Genomic DNA, 23,974 nt, shown 5'->3' with positions numbered 1-23,974 from the left:
TTAAATAGATGCTGCAGTTTAAATTGGTCTCCACCCTTAAATATAAGCGTCTGTGTGGCGTATAATTCATGCAAATGCTCCTTTGACAATGCGCTTTTGTGTTAAGTAAATCGGGTAAAAAGGCTAAGATGTGTCTAACCCAGTTGACGCGAAATTGTTCCTGACCAACTGGAACTTGTCCGAACTATAATAAAGACTTGTTATGTATAATGAAACAGAATACAAAACATTTAAGGAATTAACAATTTATTATAAATACAATTTCAATATATTACACCACATGTGACATCAGTGTCAAGTAATTATCAAATGCAAAATCTATGCTGATATTACAAACAAACAAACGCGTTAAATAACAGAATGATAGAAAATTTTACTCGGTCTACAAAAGATAAAGAGTCGCTGCTTCTAGGTTAATATTAGTACAGAATTCCAAAATCAATGTCCATAAGTGTTTAATTCGTACAATCTACTTGGTTTCACGTGTAATAGCTAAAACTGAATTTAAAACACATGTTCTTAACTTACTCACTTATCACAAATATGACGAACAACTCCGAGTTTGCATCAAGTAAACTGTATTAAATTCTCTCATTTCAACACACTTAAACAAACAATCATATGTAATATTAATAATACCAGAGTTTCTAATTAAACAGAAATTAATTTATATGTTTCTCAATGAAAGAACATTTACCGAAAACGCATTCCAATAAGAACTATTTAAAATCACCAACAAAACATGTTCGAAATGTGAAAAGCGCAAAAGATATCCTTCCTATCTTATATGCGATATTGCCTGAGTAACGTCATATTTAAAATCGTATGTTTAAATGTTCAACGGAAATCTCCAAACTAAAAGATGAATACACCATCCACTGCAGTGATACGATAGGCTTTATTTCAATGCTATTGTCGGCTATGACGAAAACTTGCATTAGATGTTATCACTCAAATAAATCAACAATTTAACGGAAATAGATCGGACATCTAGGACCGAACTACCGTACCCGTACATCGTGTACGGACAATTAACAGAGCTCGAAGATCTATAAAAATAAATTAAACTTTACATGTTTATATTAACAGAAACTAGTAAAAAATCTTCTTTAGAAACTTTACATATTATAACTAAAATATAGTAATACGTCCAGTTCCTTGAAATAGTGCACATGCATTATATACAACAAATATTATCACGTATCAATATGAAGTAGGTGAACAAAAATGTTGTAGTTGTTGCCTTAACTCCCGGCGGTTGTTCACTACGCAATATTTGCGACAAATAAGATCTTCTCTTACAATAATTGTGCTTTTATTACGATGTGGAGCCTTAATATTTGCTTTTTGACGACATTTGAAATGCAAGCATGAATTTATAGGTATTCGGCTTCATAAAAATAAATTTAGGTATTTTATAAATCGGAGGTAATATCATGACGTCATTTATCCGGATAACATGTAAGAAAGTGTTTTTTGTTGCGCTTAAGGTATTAGATCACTAATAGAGAACCTCCTTTTTGAAGAGTATTCAATTCCTACCATAAACCTACTTTTACTGCAATTCTTAGGGGCGCGTAGGTTCAAGCCCTACTGGGACCAAATTTTTTTCTCATTATTTTCCTTTTTTCTAGTAAGTTTTTACTTCTTTCAAGACTTATTATTGATTTCTTGTACAAAAATGGAAAAAGGTGAATGTTATAAGCGATTTCTTGGTGTTCAAAGTGAATTTACTACTTAAACAGAAGGGGTAGAGTTACACATCTTTAAAAATATTGAGTTACACGCGGTGAAAGTTCTCTATTTTGCTTTTACTCTTAGATTATATATTGTGGAAGAACCTTAAGTAGGTTTTACGTCTGCCCTAAGGTTATTTTTAAATGGAGTAAGCAAAATTTAAAACAGAAACACAGCATTCGACCTTATTTTTTCAATGTTGAAGTATGAATTCTGTCTCATTAAATCCGTTTACTTGAGGCACCATAGAAAAAATGATACTGACATTTTTATTTTGTGTTTTATAATTGTTTACCAATAGTTTGATGTTTCTTTTATTAAAATTAATGGTAAAATGAGTTCTCTGCAAACGTTTTGGACAGTGGCTATCACTTTGAAATTTGTCTCTATTTGAGCTTGAGGAGATACCATAAGTTATACAAAATTTATAAAAAACGGCACGGTAAAAATTGTTTAAAAATTGCAAAATAGTGCAAAACATGGTTACCTTTCAGAATATATCAAGCAAAGGCCTTTCTGTAAACATTACTATTAGTGATCTAATACCTTAACGTCACAACGACAAATTTTAGGTCATATGTCGACTTTCCAGCTTTTGATGGTGGAAGAAGACCCCAAGTGTCCCTCCGTACATTATTCCATCACGGGCGGGCATCTAGGTAGAACCATCGACCTTCCGTAAGCCAGCTGAATGGCTTCCTAACATGGAGAATTCAACGCCCTGAGCGAGGCTCGAACCCACCTCGGTGAGAGGCAAATGATTGGAAGTCAGCGACCTTAATCACTCGGTCACGGAGCCCCCGCTCCCAATAAAGTCTAGACTCGGCATACTGAAATGAATTAATGGTCACCCGAGACTTGATGTAAATGGGAACTTTACTGTCATTAAATGATAAATATGATATAAAATATTTTGACATGAATTTATTCCAAATGCCGTTTTTAAATCGGCTTGAAATGTGTTGATCTCTTTATTCAAGGGCAAATATCTGACCTATATATATCATTTCACAATATTATGTGTATTTATATCAGTCTAGAAAACAATCGAGCACAAGACCCTATCTTTTTTAATTGCCAAATTCACTAAGTATATTCTGAAGCTTTGAAAACCCAGTATTAAATGGAAATCTATATTGTAGAACAAAATGTGATCCAAACTTGCAGAACTATCTTCAAACGCCATATTAAAAAAAATCCGTTCTTAAAGATAACACTTTAATAACCAATAAAACATCAACAAGATAATGTATTAGGATTGGCAGTTATCTTGACGGATAAACATGATACGGACGCTTAAAATGCAAGGAACTCAATAGTTTGGAGGTGAAACCATTGATGTATGGCGACATTCCAGCTTTCAGAATAGAAAAAGATCCGAGAAGCCTCGAAGTAACTGATTATTTCAATAACTAACAAACTTATATCAGCCAGATGTTTTTTTTTTACTTTATAGAAGGATTATACACCTGACATGGTCATGTGGCACATGTTAATGTTGGTTCTCCTAAACTTTGCTAATTGTCAAGTGACTGAATCTCCGTCAACATCACAAAACAACATTAACGCGTAATACACATCAATATCATAGGCTTGAAAACCACATTAAATCAGGTAATTTGTTGTTGAATCCAACTAAATCATTCGTATCAATAGAAATATACACATCCACCATTACAAGACACTTACGGAAAAAGTTTATCGTATTATATAGATTCTTTAATCCAAAATTTTGGGATGCATTTTTATATTACGTCTTTAATTCAGTCAATGTAAAGAACCATTGGTACAAAACATGCATCGATCATGTTCTAGCAAAACATCAGTCATGCTTTGTGATAGCGGATTTTATTAATATTATTCCAGATTACAGTCAACTGAACACTTTTTTAATATCCTCAATATAACTGTGATTAAAATTTAGTACAAACGATGAATATTAACAATATTTGAAAATGTATTTTATCTGGAGATAAAAAGAGACGTTGTAAGCAAGAAGTTAATATTAAAGCATTTTAACAATTACTGTAACGTTTTCTCGGTTAATATAATGACCAAGGTGAAAGTATATTTATTTGTACGTGCGTCAAAATATCTATCAAATCAATCACAGCCAAACTTGCTAGAGAGAACACGTCTATTAAGGGGCCACTTGAATTAATGTTGTATTAAGATAACATTTACGTTAAGAGGTTCTCTTATGTTGTCTCTTAATACATGTTAAATACTGTAACATCCTCTGAGAACTAGGTCAACAACTAGTGAGCACATAAGTGACAATGTATAAAACATACCATACTGGAACAAATGTGCCGCTGAAAGTATTTTGTCTCTCTTCATATAAGGAATCGTGTATTGATATGTATGCGGGTCTAACGACATTTCTACACATTTTGCCGTTACGTGGCCACTCTCGTGATCGTGCAACCTCAAGCGGCATATTTGCTCAATAAAGTACCAATGAAAAATCTCAATCATTTACTGTGTTCAAGCACTTACTTACATACACACTTAGCAAACCTTTGGCGACGTATGGATGAGATATATACAAACAATTTCGCGATATGTATGAGCAGAGTGTCCCGGGTATAAAGTATAAAAATTAACAACAAATCTATAATTTTAAGAGGTCACGATTCAAGTAAATAACCAAGAAATTTTGAGAACTAACGACAATATATTCCTTTACGTCCTTTACAAATAAGGCCTGCACGTTGCATATCTACATTCTACATGCTGATTATCCTTGAATCATACCAATCACAAGCTGGTATTTATGATTAAGTAATACCTGTAATTAAAGCGTTATAAATCTACTGGTTTTCCACCAAAATATCAAAAAGTCTATCACAAATGACTTTCACCAGAGAGGCTCGACGAAAGCAAATGCTGTCGTTCCTGCTTTTGGCTTGACAGTTCATCTAAATTTTTTACATCCCATACTGACGGACAGTCTAAGGACTGGGGTCGTTGGTCTTGATATTTTAATCTTGGGCGCGGACTCCGTGGTATGGACCGTCGTCCTTCTTTTACTCCTGGGACTGAATTCGATGACAATAATGGTGGTACCGCTGGTCGAGGACTTTGAATCGGAGGTCGTCTTTCGTCGTTTGATAAAACTAAAGGGCGTAACAATGTCCCTTCTTGTAATTGATTCGTAGTTTTTTCATTAGGCATAGGATTTGACCGAACGGCCAGTGTGGGGACAGATAATAATAAATTGTTTTCATACTGTTTGCTGGGTTCCTTGAATACTGAATCATCTTCATTTAACTTACTTGGTTCCTTGTCAGAACCACCAGTTTCAACATGAGAACCTATAGCACTATCTGACTTAGAATAATCACAATTTAAAGAACCGACTTTTGGAACGGGTGTGTTTTCTTTGGAATGATTATCAATAATATTTGGATACAGACTTCCGCTTACTGGTGTCCGTGCGCCTGCAATACTTAAGTTTATGTCTGAACCAAGTTTACTATAAGATATTGTAGGCCTAATACCATCGTCGTCATCAACATTTCCTGTTATATTACCTACTTCCTCATCACACAATTTTTCATCTTCGTCCCAGTCTATCAGTGACATTTCATCACCTTTACCGTTGTCCACTGAGTCAGTTTTTGATATACTCGGTTGCCTGGACACTTTACCTCTCCCAAGTGATACAGATGAATTATAGTCTTCTACTTTATTTGTAGGTCTCAGATGCAGATATTTTTCTCTGAATTTTGATTTTTCATTTCCAGAACTAGCACATCGTCTAACACTCCAGCTTTTATTCCAATCTTTAGCTGACGTGCGCACCTGTTTTACCGAATATGTATGCCTACATATATGTTTACGTGAACTATTACTTTCTAGAGTTCCTAACAAAGGCTGAGACTGTGTATGTTTATCATTCTGCATTTCCTTCTCATTTACACCCTCAACACATCCTAATGTTTGAGTACTTGAAGGTATCTTACTGTGCCAAGACACTGCTTTCTCTTTACGTTCTTTTAATGTCAAATTTATTTGTTGATCACTTACTGGTCTCATTAAAGAATGTTCTTGCATGTCTTTCATACTTCGTGTAGGTGTTGATACAGCGCTACGTATGAACTTGTTGCTACCTTCATCAAAGCTTGAGTCACTTGACAATCTGTCTCGCGGACTCATTCTTCCATCCATTGAAGAAATACTTGGTACTTTGAGGGTGTTGTTGTCATTGTGAACATTGATTGTAATGGCCATTGGGTCAAGAAACATTTCTGAAACGATAAAACAGTCAATCGCTTTTACACAATTACAGGATAAATTGTATTTCGGAAATAAATCAAATCGTTTGACCTTCAATCTTCATGCATGGACCCTTGTTTGTATTTTGTTCATTGTTTTAAGAATATGTCATGTGGTGCACTGCCCTAGATTATATGCATGCATTCACGTCTGATTAAATCATAAACTAACTGAGAATCTTGTTCGAAAACGCAGGATACCCATGCAACGTAGGAAGCGAATCCATTAAATATTCAAAGGACTACAAATGCGAAATGTATCGCAATACATATGACGCATAATTACTCCTCCTGTTAAACGTGATGTAGCTGGTAGATGATTTGAGAAACAAATAATCAATTATCAGCAGTATTTCCGTTATGTAACGGCTGGCAGTTAATCTAACTTGTGTTTTTAGAGTCAGTAATAATGTTAGCATGCTGCCTGCAGGTAGCTTCAAACCTTGGCACATGATTTAGTTACATAAGTACATTAGATAACTTTGAAATTAAATATACCTCTTCGGTCATTGGCAGCCCACAGCGTTGTTGTAGGACTAGGTGGGCAGGGTTCGCAACTCGGTGGCCTGAGCGTGAATGACGGTGGCGGTAACAACTGAGTGTCTGTATCTTTCTTGTCAGTTTGGTCATCTGCTTCTGATGGTTTGTTCTAAAATAGATGCAACATTTCATTTGACAACATATTGCCTATATACGATTACATTACACATAACATAACATACGCTTAAAATGTTAAATATATATCTGGAGTAGCATGATAATTATGTTATTTGCATTTTTACATGTAGAAAATCCTGTACAATTTATCTTGGCTGCACTACTAAATACTTGGATAAATCATTTCATAAAAAATACAGTTTCTCCGAGCTTAAAGTTTGATAGCTGTTATATACTTACGAATGTGTATTCTCTCACTTGTTTCCGGAAAAGTGCTTCAATCTCCACTTCATCGTCAATAACTTTATGTGAATCCTGAAATATCCCAAAGCAACATATCACATACCGTTTCTTACTGATCTTTTGTTGAAATAAAGTCTGAACACATGTCTAAGTATATTAAAACATAATTGGCCCACACACTAAACATATTCATGTATAGCCTAAGAATTAGATTTGTTTAAATATTTTAACTCTTGAACAATGAAAACAAATAAAAGATTAAATTTGCATATTTTCTATATCATATGTGCTAAATATAATCCAGGTAAATAATTACTTTCAACACAAGATATAATAGATATAGGATATAAATTTTATCCCATTATATATAAAATTTGTAATTTGTAAATTGACTGCGTGTTTGGTTTTTTATCCGCTACATATTATCCCATATATACAGCAGTTACTAATTCTTCTGCTGTTTATGGCCTAACTACTGAGTGTATTTTGGGGGGGGGGTATAAACTCCAAGTATTTGATTTTTCTCATATTTAACAACTGTTGAGCTTGTCTATTGGTTACATTGAAAACAAGATTGCGTTAATAATATTGTCTAATGTTACCCTTCCAGATAAGCAGACATTCTTATATTATTATTAGTTCATGCGTATGACAGGCAGTATTTAATTAGTAAAGATGGTAACAGTTTCAATACTTAATTATTTATATTAATAACCGATCTGAATGTGTGCAACCTTTTAGCAAACATTCTATTGCACATTGAATGATAATAGATTTAGAAAAATATGTGCACAAAAGAAATAAGCAAATGCTGTAGTCGTGAATATTGTGAAAAAAACTAGTAAGAAAAAACGATGGCTCAGTTTACCTAGTACGCAATGTCCTGTTAGCTGCGGACATTGTGTTACATCAGGGAAAAACCATTTAACATTTTCTTACCTCATCGGAAAATGTTTGTAACGTTATTGCGTGTTAAATTTTAGCATTTTATTTAAACTTGAACATTATATGCACCCATGAGATGGTATCGTCAAATTTATTTGTTATACTAATACAACCTTTATTTTGGCCATTTCATAATTTTCCCTCAAAGCCGTTCTGCGCATGACGTCCATTTCCATCTTGAGTTCTTCCTCAACTTCATCATCTAATTCTTTGTATTTGTAAGTTTCCTGTTAGCACATGCAATGTTAAGAGAAACAAACATGACAATTAGAGAAATGGTGTAAATGGCATTTATAAACTTTACTTATCTATATACTGGTCGAAACTTCTGACGCCCCCTCGATATTTTGGAGATATAAGTCATGATCCAAATCCTACATTTATCACCTTTCTTTCATATTTATACACATATGTACTTAATAAAATATCCAAATTTTAAGTAAATCAAACTGTACAAAGACATCAATTCAGTCCTTCTACGACCTCTACCCATTTTCAAAATGTCACAAAAATACACATTAGTGGTTTTACATAACAAAAATATCATTAATAGGTTCGTAATGTTACAGGGACATATATACTGGCTTTTCAATATAACATGGGCATATATCAAACCTTGTTTACATTATGTCCAAAGATATGACAGGATAAATTGTACCTTTTTCTGTGTATTACTGTAACATTTTAAAATCAAGGCCATAGAATGAATAAAATGACACCATGGCACCATTCGATTTTGTTGAAAAATTTTCATACGTGTTTATCAACAAACCTGTCTTAACATTTAAGAAACTTCAAAAATGTACTACTAGAAGTATGAAATATATTGACAAAAATATTAAGGGGACCAATTAAGTTTCGTTAAGTGTATTTAAACAACTACTGATTGGCCCACCGTTTGAGATATTTGATGTATTCGATTTTCACAAACAAAAGTCGGACATTGTATATTATATTTAGCTTTTATCTGAAATGTTCTCTACTATATATGAAAAATTGTACACTTAACTCGCAGATATAGTTCTCAAATTAAAATGTTTGCCGATATCATAAGAAAAAACATAACTACAATATTATTAAGCACCTTTGTTTATTATAAACACAATCGGGAAAGACCAAAGAAAGATTCTTACATCCCTGCTAATTATCGTTTATTTTGTATTTGAGTATTGCCATTTATACCATTTGTTGAACATTTGTCAGTGTGTGATTTAAAAGTGCACGACTTAATATTAGTTCATCACAGTGAATTGTCGATTCAGAAAAACATTGTGAAAGATAAATCATAGTATTTTAAGTTATTTGCAAACAAAACATGTAAGAAACATACATCAAATTCTCCTGATCATGTTTGAAGTAATTTTGATTAAATTGTTAACGCTTAAAACAAACATTGTGTACTTGTCGCCATTATTGACACAAGTTCTGAATATTATTACAAATATACTGGGCTTTTGGCTCTCGGTGGATTTAACAATGAATCGTGATGCTTGATAGTTATATTGTCACGTTTTCTTCTGATTTTGTATTTTTCTAATAAAATGACGGGAAACAGAAAGAAAGTGAAAAACCATCGAAGCATGTACTACAAAAGGTCTAATATAATGAAGAATCTTGCGATTTTAATTGGCGCTAAGTACACTTCTAAGCACTATGTTCATTTCATTAATCGAATAAATAATTCATAGATAAACATATTGAACGATTAAAATGTGATTGATAAACTTCAAACACACATTAAAATCCTGAAAAGGTTATATTGTAATAACATGCGTTCAGTGTTACAGAAAATTCGTTCACTCTGAAACATGCACATTTCTGCAAGCAATTTGAAATGTAACTAGTAATGAACTAGCGATGAACTAGCTGATGCATATGATTTGAACGTTTCGAGTATCTTCTAGGCTTCCAAGCAGCTGCTATTGAATCAAAAATTATATTCGCCTAATGTCTGCTATTTGTCTCTAGACACATGAAACGTCCGTACAGGATTTACCTCAAGGTGCTTCATCAAGACTGCAACCACAACGTTGACCAGGACAAATTGGGCCATCAGAACAAAGACAACAAAATAGACTGGTGCTATCACATAATTCACGCAGCAATTCTTTAAGCAGTTATCGCTGTTGTCACAGTCTGTCCTCAGTGTGTCCTTCAAGACAAGAAACTCACATGTTAGAAATAGTGACTACAAATGTTCACATTTTTAAGGTTTTTGACCGATTTAATAATCACGATGCGGTTCAGACCTTTATCAAATATAATTTTCAAATGTGGTTTGTTTCGTTATAATGATAATAAATGGGACATGCAATATCTTCTCCAGAGTGGATATTTAATATATTTTTAACGGAATCCTTATCGTGTCATTAGTAAAGTTTTCTGTCCTGCTTAGAAAGCGACACACGATGCGGTTTGACATCGCGAGAATGAAGTATGACACGCGACATTGATACAAAACGACAATCGCCATTGCGACACGACAAATGACAATGCAACGGTATAAGCTGCGTGTCAACACCACCGTATATAGCTATGCCACTCTGCGCTGTCGTGTCACATTGTTGCCATGGTGAATTTTCTAAATATTTCTTCGCATTATTATTCAACGTGCCTGCTTCTATAGTACGACACATGACAACGCGAAATGAGGCTCAACAACGCCAAGTTACACTCAATATGACGCAGTGACTTTTTTGCAACATCTTATGGCATTACCTAAACCGGTGACATATTAAAAGTTTATTATCTCGCCGTCCAGTGGATTGATTACATTCAATAAATGATCAAATCCTGTCGAGTCAGTTGCAATGTCGTCCGTCGCGCTTACAGGGCGACATACGACAACGCGAAATAACATCACAATGAGCGATATGACAACGAGACAAAATGCAAATACTAATGCGGTAAAACGAACAAAAGTGTCACACCGCATTATCGTGTGCCGCTGTCAGCAAACATTCATAGCACGACGCACGATAACGCGATGTGACTCTTCGACAATACCATACGACGCACGACAGCGCAAAGTGACACTGCAACAAAGTGTACTGTTTTACGCGCGACAGTACGATTTGGCATAATGAAATTATCACTTCTCATAGTAATCCGTCATTTCGCTCTATCGAGTGTCGTTTAGTTTTGTCGTGTGTTGTATTGCATTGTCACAATGTCACTTCGAATTGTCAAGGTATGCACTCTGAAAGAAAAGGACTACATTGCCAACGGCACAAGCAGGATTCCGTGAGTTGTACCTAAACCATATATAAAGCTACGAAAGCAGGAAAACTAAAATTTGTGAACTCTATTAATAATTTATCTCTGCAACCTCAGTATAAAACGTAGTTGTTGTAACTATGTTCTGTTAAAATTCCTAGTGAATACAACGGATGCGTCTGTGAATAAATACCTAGACATATGCTGACCGCATTTAGTGTCAAGAAGGATGTATACCACTATACACAGCTGCTAGAAGTATCATTACAAACTGTTATGATTTATAGGACCATTATTTTTACTTAACCCGCATACAGTAAAAGTCAAGGAAATAAAGACGTGTTGACTTACTTTCATGATTCCGTTCCAGTTATCTCCCGTTGCAACTCGAAATAGAGTCAGGAATGCCATCCCAAAATTTCGGAAATGAGCGTGCACTCCAAGTCCTTCACAAGGGTGTTCCTCTGAACATTCTGCAACAGAGAATACACTCACTGGATAAAACATCTGGACAACACAGATGGAACAGTTTTTATCCTACCACTAAGCATTTATCAGGCCGATATCTGCCTGCCGTATAAATTTGGGATTTATTCATTCAATAGAGATTTATACCGTCAATACAACTGACGGGCTACTTTTTCAAGTATATGTACTATGGGCAGTGTAAACTGAGCCAAGAGTTCGAAGCTCGAAGTTTTCATCATTTTATGAGGATAGCAAGCATGAAGTAAGAGATAATGTTTTATTGTAAGGAAATGTGTGTAACTTGACCAAGCAAGGGCGTAGCAATTTACAATTGAGTAAAAATGTGGATTAGTTTTGTATAGAAAAACATTTTTTAAGGAAATATATGTTATACACAGATTTTATTCACTGCAGGATAAAAAGAATATTAGGTTACTGTCTTTCTTTATCCACCTCGTCTCAAAGGTTTATAAATCTGCGGATGTCTCTAAATTGCTTTTTGTGCTTTTAGCATGTGTAAATGTTGAGTTCTGCTCAACCCGGGGCTAGAGGGCGTGGACGGTAGCATGTTTTTCCACTACCGTCCATAAACAGGCTCAATCAAACCGAGCCTGCAACATTTTCGTTTTTGTCGTGTTGAGCGACCTGTGAAGTTTCCACTTTTCTATTTTATTCCCCTTCGGCGGCAAGCCTCGGCAAAGCTTTCTCCAACTCGGTAGATAAACTTAAGTTAAGAAAGGCAGTAACCTAATATTCTCTATTCAACACAGAATCGCCAGAATATGAATAACACTTTTAACTTGGCTAAACGACATGCGTGATAAACTGTCGTTTCCAAATAGTAGTTCTGCATCAATATGAGCATCTTCTCTGCAAAATTTATTACAGAGTTAACATTATCTGAATTTTATGTCTGATTAATTGGTGAAGACAGCGTATAAATTACGATGTGCTTTTCGACAACATGAAAGACGAAATGTGTTCAATAAAGGCAAGGTAGAAACACAGCTGCTGACATGCAGAGCTAACTTACCAAGACGTCCGAACAGCTCAACACCAAGAGCCGCAAATATAAAGAATAACAGAAAGAATAACAGTCCTAGATTTCCAACTTGCGGCAGTGCTTGAATTACAGTATCCAGCAGCGCTCGGATACCTTTTGCCATCTTTAATAATTTCAATACTGAAACAAATAAATGTATATTGTCAGTTTTATAATAAACTAACGATTTGAAGATTTGCTTATAAAAATGTAGAATGACGCATGAGTTGTCAGAGCAGATAGCGCGCTCGACTATTGTGATGCTTTATAGTAAAACTGAACATGTCATTTGGTAACTAAAGCTTTCATTTGGGTGGTTAATATCACCGCAACTAATATAACAACTTTCGCGGAATAGACACTGAGGACGGTGTCGACGCCGGGGCGAATAGGATAGCTATCTATAAAATTCATTGTAGCCAAGGTACTGAAATTGAGTGATCAATGGCAAATGAAATCGTAACATAGGAAAAACTTAAATGCTGCAACTTTTATATTAGTAAAGCAACTTCAGTGGATACATTCCATGAGAACAATTCATTGAATTAATTCAAAAATGGTTACTGCATGGGCACTTTTAATATGTTGGTTTTAAATAAGGCTTGTGTGTTAGAGTCAGCATACTAGACATGTAATACTTAAACTCGTAGCATTTTAATGTTGAATGTTTAGATATGTTGAAATTTCAGGATATGCGATAGAGTATTTTAATGTTTTACTTAACAGTCTCTTGTAATTCAATATTATGAATGGCATTGTACTTTTTATGGCTTTTATATTTGTATGTATGTAAATATTTGTACACTGATGAGACTCAAATAAACAAACAAATATACTAAATGGATACAAGTAACACTTACTGTTACTGTTACTCACACTAACATATTGTTTTCTCGTTATAACAACAATATGACATTTTCAGACAAAAATAATTAATTTTATGCTAATTGATGGAATACTGTTTTATATCAGCATAACTCACTGCATATCACGCCTTTTGCTAACGACATAGCTTTGTCGATCTCCTTGTATATTGTTTACTAAGAAAGTGGACCTGTAAGGAAGCTAGGCACTTTTTGTGTATTTACTTACTCTCGTTAGTCAATCTGGCTTTCTTCGGACATAAATGTAGTTCAACGCAAACATAGCTTTCCTTTAACACCAGAGAATTTCAAAATCAAATACGGACAATATGTACATGTAATTTGCAAATTGTCATTCTGGGTCCGATACCTTAATATCAACATTTAAGCGTTAAACAAGATGTAAATTGTACTCGAACTTTGTACATCTCTCGACCTGACAAGATTTTTTTTTATAACTTTATATTGAAAATAATAGATAAAATGGCACTTTATGTCATGTGTGTCTTTGTAACTTCACAATTCGTCTGGCGTCATTTTCGCTTACGCGCGTCCAATTCCCGTGTTAAGATTTGAATATTTGTTGTAAATAAGCATAAAACAATGAAGAAAAAACTGTTTGCTTTTCGAGAAAATATAATATATCTTTTTTCTCCATGAAATATATTCTATATCCAACAAAAGCAAACAAAAATCTTCATTATAGCAGAAACATCTGCATCTATTCCCTCAGCAAAATTATTTTTCTGATTTTAAGTTACAAAATGATTTCTTTCTATTACCGTCAATTTTCATTATATTCGTAAAGCATCAACGTCTGTCACCACTCCCAAAGCTTATAATTACATTCACTGTAATGTCTGGTTTTCTGTGCAAACTATTTATCCTTGGAAGACACAAGGTTACAGACTTTCTTCAGCTCTTAATTCAGTCGTAAATAAGTCAGTTCATGAGAGGAATAGCGTACACTTTGAAGCGATGAAATATGTGTCCGCTGTTGTAATGTCTGTCGCTTTTGTACCTTTTTATCAACTGCAATGTTACTGTTTAGAGTCTTTGTGTGTCAGAATGTCCTGTTAAGATACCATTTGAAAGAGTTTACCTCTTGCGATTCTGAGAACTCTCATTACTCGGATGATCGTTGGGTTGATTGGAATGACATTTGTCTTCATTTCCTCTAAAACGATGCCGACAATTGAAAGAATAACGATGAATATATCAAGTTGGTTCCATCTGCAAATATTAAGGAGGTATTTTACTGTAATTGCATTCAAGCATTTTTATAGGTTCCACATAACAAACGTGTAAATGTGTACAAAAACAATTGTTAAGTGATTCAAAGGATGTATTTCTTATAATAGAAACATAATGCTGTGTCCATATATGTGTCTGTTAAACCATGAATATTTCTGTTCAATAGTTAATTTATGAATTGGTTCAATTAGTGCCGCGTTGTATTTATGTCACTTGAAAAGATGAGCTTAATCTATCTAGCATGCCTCAATAGAGATTAACGAAAACTCGCCTGTCTCTCAAATATCGGAGGGTACCAAGTGCAATTATTTTCATTGCTGCTTCAAGGATAAACACAGACGTGAAAAAGTAATTGAATATTTGCAGCGCAAACTCCAGTTCCTGAAATTATAGTTCAAAAGTACATAGCAAAAAATTCATATAGCATACAAACGCTTAAATATACTAGGTTTATATATTTGCCTCTTAAATAAAGTTTATAAGCTTGATAAAATTACGTTGTCTTATTTCAAATGACTTAGAATATGCAAATGTGTAATATACAAAATTAGATTTTAGTGGCATTTAAGATTCTACAGTTTTGATTGAAAATGATGTGTATACAGCTGGACAAAATATTATTTTAAGGAGTATACTTTATAACTCTGTGTCAATATGTTAAATATTCAACAAACCTTTGGCATCATATAGAACTCTAGAGCCATGGTGATGACGTTGAGACCAATAACGCCAGCAATTGCGAGGTCAAAGTACTTGCTGTTAATCACTGTGTAAATAATAAGGCGTGGTTTCCCATATTTTGCCCAGTATGGACACTGTTGCAATCCTGTAGATAATAAAATCAAAATCATATTTCATGAATTGATTTATAGCATGTTTGTAACTGTTCTAAGAATAAGCAAAGGATAAAAGCCGTGAGCGTGACAACTGTGCCGGTATCATATGTTTACCTTTTGTCCTGAACATAGTCATTCTACTTCTACAAAATGAATAATCTGACGTGTTTTAGATCCAGTCCTAAATAAACCTAGAATTCGTTATAATAACACACGTTGAAAGTCAGAACAAATTTCAGTGACAAATAACTGCTTGAGGTGTTCAATTTTCTTCATATAAAAATGAATACGGAAAACATAACCTCTGTGATCCTGCGACGTTTTATGCCGTGGAGAAGGCAGTATATAAGTAGCAATTCAGTGATGCAAGCATTAAACAACACTGTTTTCTTCCTAGCTAGAAAATATCTTGGAGTGCAGAGTTTAGATGTGAACTTTTTGCAATAATCAGAATAATGATATTGTGTCTACGTCTTCGTACAATCGTGACTCTAATACGTGATGATGTGCACGTCCCCAAAACTTAACATAACAGCAAAAATAATTGAATTTACAATTCGAAGTGAGCTTTTTAGGTCTAATGAATACGAGCATATGTTGTTTGATACATAAAGACTGCAAGAAATGTTCACAGGTCTTAAACATTCAGCACATGTGCTTAATTTAGTATTTCCTATACGCCTGATTTCAATCAATGATAAATTGCAATGCATTTTGGCTAATATCTAGTGTCTGGATTATCAATTCTCTTTCAAAATCGCAAAACTGCCGTTCGAGCTATCATTTGATTAAAAATGTCAGATTTGTCGGAACAAAACAGCTAAGAGCTTCAAACAAGCAAATGTATTTTACAAGAGGAAAAGAGGGACTAAACAAGTCACAATAATGACATAATAGCACATGACAGAATTCGGAAGAAAAAGCACAGATAATCAGGAAAAGAAGATTAAAGAGAGGTCATCAGAGAGAGAGAGAGAGAGAGAGAGAGAGAGAGAGAGAGATTTGTTTATGTATAAAAGCATGCTGCCAAACGTGTTCAGAGTTTAAATTTTATTTCATACAATATGTAACAACATCTGTAAATAGTGAAGTTTTATATGTAACTGGACCTGATCACAAATGCCAAATTGTGTCAGACCACGGCTGCTTCATATAAGATGCTGTTCAATGACTGCGTATTTAAGTAACTTTTAAACTGTGGAAAAACTCTTCTGAAACTGTTACTTTCAACGAATACATATATCTTTAATTAAAAAGCTTTCTAATGCAGACCTAAAATTGCATCTGTCAGAAAAAAAAATGTGAACATTGCCTAAATGAGGTTCTGTATCTTTTTAAGCTAAAATTATACATTTTAACTGACTACACACCAAAAGAAATTCTCTGCAACCCATTAACAGCGAATATTTTTCCGATTTTAAACAGTATATTAAAAGATAAATACATGAATAACTGCATTATATTTATCATGCTGAACTATAACCAAATTTGATATAGCCTTAAATATTACGGAATGTAAGCACACACATTATACACGTAGTATAACGGTATCTGTAATCAGTCTTCATAAATGTTTCAAAAGTGTGACACAATAATTCGCTAAATCAGTTGATAGGGCGTATCAGTCCTATCTTATTAACAAAATTCACAACTGATTCTCCGCATAGAACAGATCAAATCAGAATGGAAAATATATCAATCATTATCACTTAAACAGACTCATTAATACATATATGCCAAATTGCATTACATGTTGCTGCGAAATTGTCACAAGCGATTAACAAAACCACACTCACAGGAAGGTGCATATTTATCCTTGTCAATTTCAAAATCAGTAGTATACACAAGCAACACACATGCAGAATCATTTGCAGGCTAGCAAACAGTTGACAATAAATGTTCTTATTTGTCTACAACTTTAATTTACTTGTTCTATTACGAACATGAACCTTGACCTGTATCCATCGTAAAGCTGTGTTATTTGAATAAGAGGACTCTTTATGAGAGAAGAGACGCACAAGAGAAGTAACAACACCGTCTGATTGCAAAATCTCAGGCATAATAGTTGCATTTAAAGAGGATCCTTGTCTCTTGTGGAGAAATAAGTTTAAGCATTTACGTCAATCATACCATGCATAAAGAACAAAAAATAACAATATAACAGCATTATGCAAGCGTCACACACAATGTGAGATATGTGCTATCTTTTTAAACAAATAAAGGTTCGTTTTCTTTAAATACATTAGGTTTGTAATATTATTTTGTTTTACCAATAATCCTGAAACCTGGCACACACTTAATGATTTTTCTGTACCCCATTATGTGCTCAGGAGCGGCTAAGTTCAGACGGTAGCAAATATAATTAAATCTGAGACTGAAACCTGATATATTATCTTGCTTTTCGTGGTCCAATTTGTGTAACTATGTAGCTAATTATGATTCTGTATCAGAGAGAAACAGCCATTATAGTTTTCTGTATATATTATTCAAACCCACAAACCACTCTTGCCAAGAAATGACAGACTACGTGGTACGATGAGCTTTGAATCAGATTTCTTCAAACGAATATTTCTATTTAAATTTAGTTAAAATCATAAGAATGTAAACAAAGATGTGCTTATTGTATGATGTTGCATTTCAGTCTATAGTGCATGTTAATCAAAGGAGAAAGCATTTTTGTGTTTACAAACTTTACCTCCTGGAGATATCAACTCTGTTAAAAAGATTGGGAATACATTAACTTTAATCTAACGACGATACGACTGAATAAAGCTAAAAAAATAAAAGCATTAAAAACACTTACATTCTATGTCGCATTAAAATACTTACATTCTACGTCGTTTGAAACTGTTTATTGAATTGTTCTGAATACACAATTCCTACCTTGACAGACGTCAAAATCTATTGATTATGTACTTTTTTATTTTAGAAGTTAGAAACTCTGCAGTACTTTTGCGACAGGTGGAAACTTGAGCCGTGCCATGAGAAAACTAACATAGTGGCTTTGCGACCAGCATGGATCCAGACCAGCCTGCGCATCTGCGCAGTCTGGTCAGGATCCATGCTGTTCGCTTTCAAAGCTTATTGGTATTAGAGATACTGTTAGCGAACAGCATGGATCCTGACCAGACTGCGCGGATGCGCAGGCTGGTCTGGATCCATGCTGGTCGCAAAGCCACTATGTTGGTTTTCCCATGGCGCGGCTCACTTTATTCTGGCTAAGTTAAACGTATGTTACGTATCCCCTGGTTTTAAAAGAAAAACGATGTCTTAACCACCTGTATTTAGTCACTGCGACACATTGTTTGTGTAAGGAAGATTTGGTTTCTTCACTTTATATGGAAATTTAATCAGTGGATGAACTGAAGTGACTGAATCATAGCTCAATTAGTTATGTGTATACAATACCGTGCTGTATAGACATTTACAATATGCTTTAACCCAAAATGTTGGTGTTTGAATTAGCATATCTGAGTCTTCAGTTGAAACTTCCACTGGATGGAAAATGTAGTGAAATACTTCATCATATTAAGTAAGTCCGAAGAAAATACTACAACAAAACATTTGAATTTGGTCAGTATGGTTATGCAAAGTTATTTAAATACCCATGCATGCATGACAAAGTTACAGACTTGAGAAGAATAATACCCTAAAATCCTTAACTTGAATCAAGGCTAACAGGTTTGCCAGTGACACATCGTCTTGATATGGGGAGCATATGCGCTAAGTAACATTTAAGAACCTTTGTGGATGGAAGAGTACCAGAGAGGACAGAAAACAAACCCCGTAAACTTTTGACCTGAAAGTGTGATCTTGACCGTTGAGTTATGGGTCTGGGTGTCGCGCATGACGCATCATCTCATTTTGTGGGAATTTTTGTGCCAAGTAATACCAAGATCCCTTGCTGAAGGACAGAGTCCTTTGAGAATATGAAGTACATTCAATTTTCATGATATCTCATGGGCAGACACAAACGAACCGAGTCTGCTACTTTTTACTTTGTTGCATTTTATGCTCTAAAGGATCTTTTTATAGATTTTACTATCATGATAGTAGTCTTTAAGTGCCGTGATGCGACTGTAAAGGTCTTTCCATACTTGGACTGTGTTCTAGTATTTTCTTGTCATATGGAATAATGAAGTATATTCAATTTCATTTTATTAGAAATCGGCCTACGTAGGAGCAACGGGGCGCGAGGGGTGTTGCACACTTCATGACCTCTCATGAACAAACATAGTCAAACCGAGGCTGCCATTATTTTGCTTGGTTGCGTTCTCTGCTTCCAAATGATATTTTTATAGATATTATTATTGAGCAAACACAAAACACACCCTGTAGATACATGACCCAAGCAGTGACCTTGATCTTTTACTTAATTGTATAGGAAGCATACATTAGACATCGTTTTATAAATTGGAGCATTTGTTTCAAGAAATATTAAAATACCTTGATGGATGACACAGATTTTGATCGGACAAAACACACACCTCTTAGTGTGACCTTGATCTCTGAGCTAGAGTTGTGTTTCTGGCTCATGGTACATTGTCTAGTTTGTTAATAACATGATAAGATCTGACCTCCAAGTGCGACCTTATACTTTGAGCACGGGATCTTGGAGTTTTTATGGGAACATTTGTGCAAAAAGATATTACAATGCCATAATGAATGGTTCAGTTATGGCGCATACAGGGAGGACATCTGTTAACCTTTCAAATCAATTTGTGTCACTGGACTTTATCAGTTACGGAACAGACATTACAATATGGACGGACTAGATGAAGGGATGACGGTCGGGCGGACGCGAGAAGCGAAACCATAATCCATTCATATTCATATGCACTAAAAGCTGCTAATAAGCCATTTAGAAATGTATATTAATAATAAAACCAAACTGGGTACTAGACAAGGCGTAGGCTATATCTATACTAGTATTAATATTACATACCTCGTCTTTTCTTGTCGAGTTTTTGCTGTCGTTTCTCTGCTCTTCTCGCCTTCTCTTCTATTTCCTGGGATTCTCTGCACTTGTGAAAGTTCTCAACTACCACACCAACAAACATGTTAAGGACAAAGAAGCCCACAAGCAAAAGGAATGAGATGAAAAATATCAACCGCCATTCATTGTAGTTTTGAATAGGCTGAAAAAAGCATTTGTATACATTCTGAATTTATTCATGAAATTGAGGAAACAGGCTCACAAAACATGATGTCTGTAGCACATTCTTTTTACAATTATATGATTTGTATAGTGACAGATGAAATAAGGACAGTCAGGACGAAGAGCAGACTGTTGAAACAGTCTTACAATTATTGAAACGATACAAAACTGTAGCTTTTAATAGAATATGACTCACTGTTGCGAATTTTAGTACATATTTCCATATATGAAAAATTATCACATTAGTTACTCTTACTTGTTGATCAACCCCTACAGCATCCAGCCCTGTATACATAATGCTCACCCAGCCGTCTTTAGATGCCAGTACAAATAATGCCATCAATGCCTAAGGAAAAGATACAGCAAAAAGTAATAAATGTCAGGCAATTTATACTTTTAATTATTTGTTTATGCATATTTCATGCTTAATATGACTATCTATATATATTTTATTCTACAATCTGAAAACTTAAGGCACACAATAGCAGGTCAATCATAATCAGTGAATCATATCTAAAACTGAATTGTACAACAATGCATTATTTCTAGTTATAAGTGGTAATTACCTGGCCGAGATTGTCAAAATTGTATTTTTGATTGATCCATACATTTCTTTTCTGTGCAAGACACTGAGTTTTGTTTTTGATATCGGTGACATTGGGTCCTTTACAATAGTAGAATGTTCCTTTAAATAACTGAAAGTATTTCAAATAAATAACTTATCATTGCAACCAAAACTATGGCAAAACAATCTAAGACGTCAATGAAACGCAGTCTGTTCGTTCTTGTAAATACATTTATTTTCGATTTATATAGGAATTATAAAAAAATATATGAATTATTGCTTAAGAAAATAATTACACTGATTATATCTTCTCCTTAGTGAAGCGACATTTTAGAATTTTAAAAAGAAGGAATTATCGAGTTATTTGTTTCAAGAAGCCCGCCGCTCGAGGAAAACCTATTAACGAGTCTTTCTTTAGTAGTACAGCACTGAACTTTCAAACAACTTTCTTACTGAGGTAGTAGATAAAGCAATCGATTTTTTACGTAATGTCATTATGTTATTTCGAAATTCTCCCTTGTAACGGAAAGTCATGTGTGCTTCCAGTTACATTTACATTACGGAAACAATACCTTAAGTATACAAACATTATACCTGTACACCCAGTATTCCAAAGATGATAAAGAAAGTGCAACATATAAGGACAATGTTTCCTATAGGCCTTAACGACGACAGCAACGTCTGTACAACTAGCTTTAAACCTGGAGCTCTACTTATAACCCTGCAAAAACAACACCAGTTACAGCTGCAGATACACAACAAACTAGATTTAAACTGTATTCGGTTAATGAATATAAATAGGTCATATGTCCATAATAAAGGATGTTTACTGCTAGATTGATTTCATAACGAATAAAGTTTATATTACAGTTACGTACAGTTACCTATTAATTCTTTAACATGATCAACGAAATCCTAGAATATCTCCCCTGTGTACAGGAACTAAAGTTTGTTCGTTAATTATGACATAACCTTAAAAGTGTAAAATATCTTGATATATTTTGGCCTACTTGTATCAGATTAACTAACCTGAGTGGTCTGAGAGTTCTTAGAAGTCTGAAAACCCGAAGTATGCCAAATATTCTCGGGCTGCTTGAAGCTGTCATGGAGATGATAGTATCTATAAGCGATATGGCAACAAGAAAACCATCCATAATATTCCAACCACTTTTCAGATAAGCGTGTTTCCCAATCATCAAACCCTTTGCAATTACCTATATTTAAAGTAAACACTTTAATTAAACCATAAAAGACTGTAACTGAAGAACAATATTTTATATGATATATGAATCTTCAACATTTTCAGGTCTCTCCATAGCATTATAGGCTAACTTTAACTGAAGACCGTGTTGATAAAATAGAAGGTCATATATATGCGGAATATTTTCTTCTAGATTTTTATGTCGAACTTGAAGCGACACATACAATATCAAATCTATAAACCGCTTATTTATATGTAATCGATGGGAATATTTGCTTACTCCTTTTGAAAGTGAAATCATTGTTTTTCTTTTACAGAGATATCTACCGGATGTTATTTAATAAGTGCTGAAATACGAGCTATTCCGTAACAGAATATGTTTTCAAAATTACCAGAAATATATTTTTTGTGTACTTACGTAGATTTTTGCAAGCTCTTCGGAGATATTTCAGTTTTCAGTGTTAATGGGCTATTCATTTGAAACAGCTAGCAGTATAGTTTTAATGTGCAGTAACCGATTTAACACAGAAATAGACCGTACGGGAGAAATACATCATAGATCTTTTATGATGCAGTTGCATCAACGATGGTAAATAATCCTTCAAACATACCTTAATCAACATCTCAAGGGTAAATATGACGGTGAAGATGTGGTTGGAAATTGAGAGAAATTCTCTTTCCTGAAAATATAATCAAATAATCACATTCGAAATATGATCTTTTATTGCATTAACATCACAAGCTATATGTGGTCACACAATTACGTCTTTGCATTCACTTTGAGTGGTAAACATGTTAATAACATAATCAAATTTCAAAGGTTGAACATCATTAATTCAGCCAAGAGCTTTTCAGAGATTTTTATTGTTCTTTCACATTATATTGGCTTCTAGAAAAAAGGTGAGTGTCTACACTGAAACATTACCACGCTATCGGGGGGAATGTCAGGTCTCTCCATAGCAAGCGTGATACAGTTGAGAGCAATGAAGAACAATACAGTGTTGTCGAACCATTTCTGAGCAATGATGTGAAAGGCCAAACGTCTGAGAGGATTGTCTGGACTGAGCAAATACATTGAATATTCGAGTCTGGCGAGAAAACATCCATGAGGCTCTGGGCACCAAGAATAGTTGCAGTTCTGAAAAAAATACACTTTGATTTATGCCTTCGTATAAAATAAAACAATTTCAAAAACGTATATTCATAGCTACACTGTTTCCGGTATATTAATGTAGATTTAAACGTTGAATGATTTTTATTCTAAGTATGTTTCAAACATTTCATTGAAACCACAGCAGTCATAACCTCAAACAAATAATTCAAATATAGTAGAATAGCTTTTTTAACACAATTTTACCATCACTTTAAATGTAACTATTTTCTGGCCCTTCCAATATTATTGTACTTACATGGCTCTATCAGCTATTCAAACCAAAACAATGTATATGTTTCGCTCATTTTATAGTTACAATCTCCTGATTTTTTATTTATTTGATTTTGGGTTGGGTT

The 23,974-nt window shown here is 34.2% G+C and overlaps 1 protein-coding gene across 6 annotated transcripts in view; it reads right to left on the bottom strand.

Moving 5' to 3' along the window:
• Positions 1–229: 229 nt before the first annotated feature.
• The window catches only part of LOC123564549 (voltage-dependent T-type calcium channel subunit alpha-1G-like), a 67,791-nt gene continuing 44,046 nt past the window's right edge, over positions 230–23,974 (bottom strand). For 5 of the 6 annotated variants that reach the window (XM_053537170.1, XM_053537168.1, XM_053537172.1 and 2 more), the window contains 17 exons: positions 23,391–23,603; positions 23,077–23,145; positions 22,294–22,478; positions 21,859–21,985; positions 21,266–21,394; positions 20,956–21,045; positions 20,487–20,679; positions 15,380–15,531; positions 14,977–15,086; positions 14,554–14,684; positions 12,580–12,729; positions 11,430–11,551; positions 9,859–10,014; positions 7,976–8,089; positions 6,915–6,989; positions 6,516–6,666; positions 230–5,990 (listed from right to left, as the gene is read on the bottom strand). In XM_053537170.1, the coding sequence (XP_053393145.1) occupies positions 4,585–5,990; positions 6,516–6,666; positions 6,915–6,989; positions 7,976–8,089; positions 9,859–10,014; positions 11,430–11,551; positions 12,580–12,729; positions 14,554–14,684; positions 14,977–15,086; positions 15,380–15,531; positions 20,487–20,679; positions 20,956–21,045; positions 21,266–21,394; positions 21,859–21,985; positions 22,294–22,478; positions 23,077–23,145; positions 23,391–23,603 (3,573 nt within the window). In that variant the 3' untranslated portion in view covers positions 230–4,584. The remainder of the gene's footprint in view (positions 5,991–6,515; positions 6,667–6,914; positions 6,990–7,975; positions 8,090–9,858; positions 10,015–11,429; positions 11,552–12,579; positions 12,730–14,553; positions 14,685–14,976; positions 15,087–15,379; positions 15,532–20,486; positions 20,680–20,955; positions 21,046–21,265; positions 21,395–21,858; positions 21,986–22,293; positions 22,479–23,076; positions 23,146–23,390; positions 23,604–23,974) is intronic. The other variant, XM_053537171.1, reaches the window with a different exon arrangement.

The sequence above is a fragment of the Mercenaria mercenaria genome, chromosome 2, assembly GCF_021730395.1.
Source record: "Mercenaria mercenaria strain notata chromosome 2, MADL_Memer_1, whole genome shotgun sequence".
NCBI classification, from domain to species: domain Eukaryota; kingdom Metazoa; phylum Mollusca; class Bivalvia; order Venerida; family Veneridae; genus Mercenaria; species Mercenaria mercenaria.
Note: the sequence above shows the minus strand (reverse complement) of the source record. Positions and strands in the feature narration are given on the sequence as shown.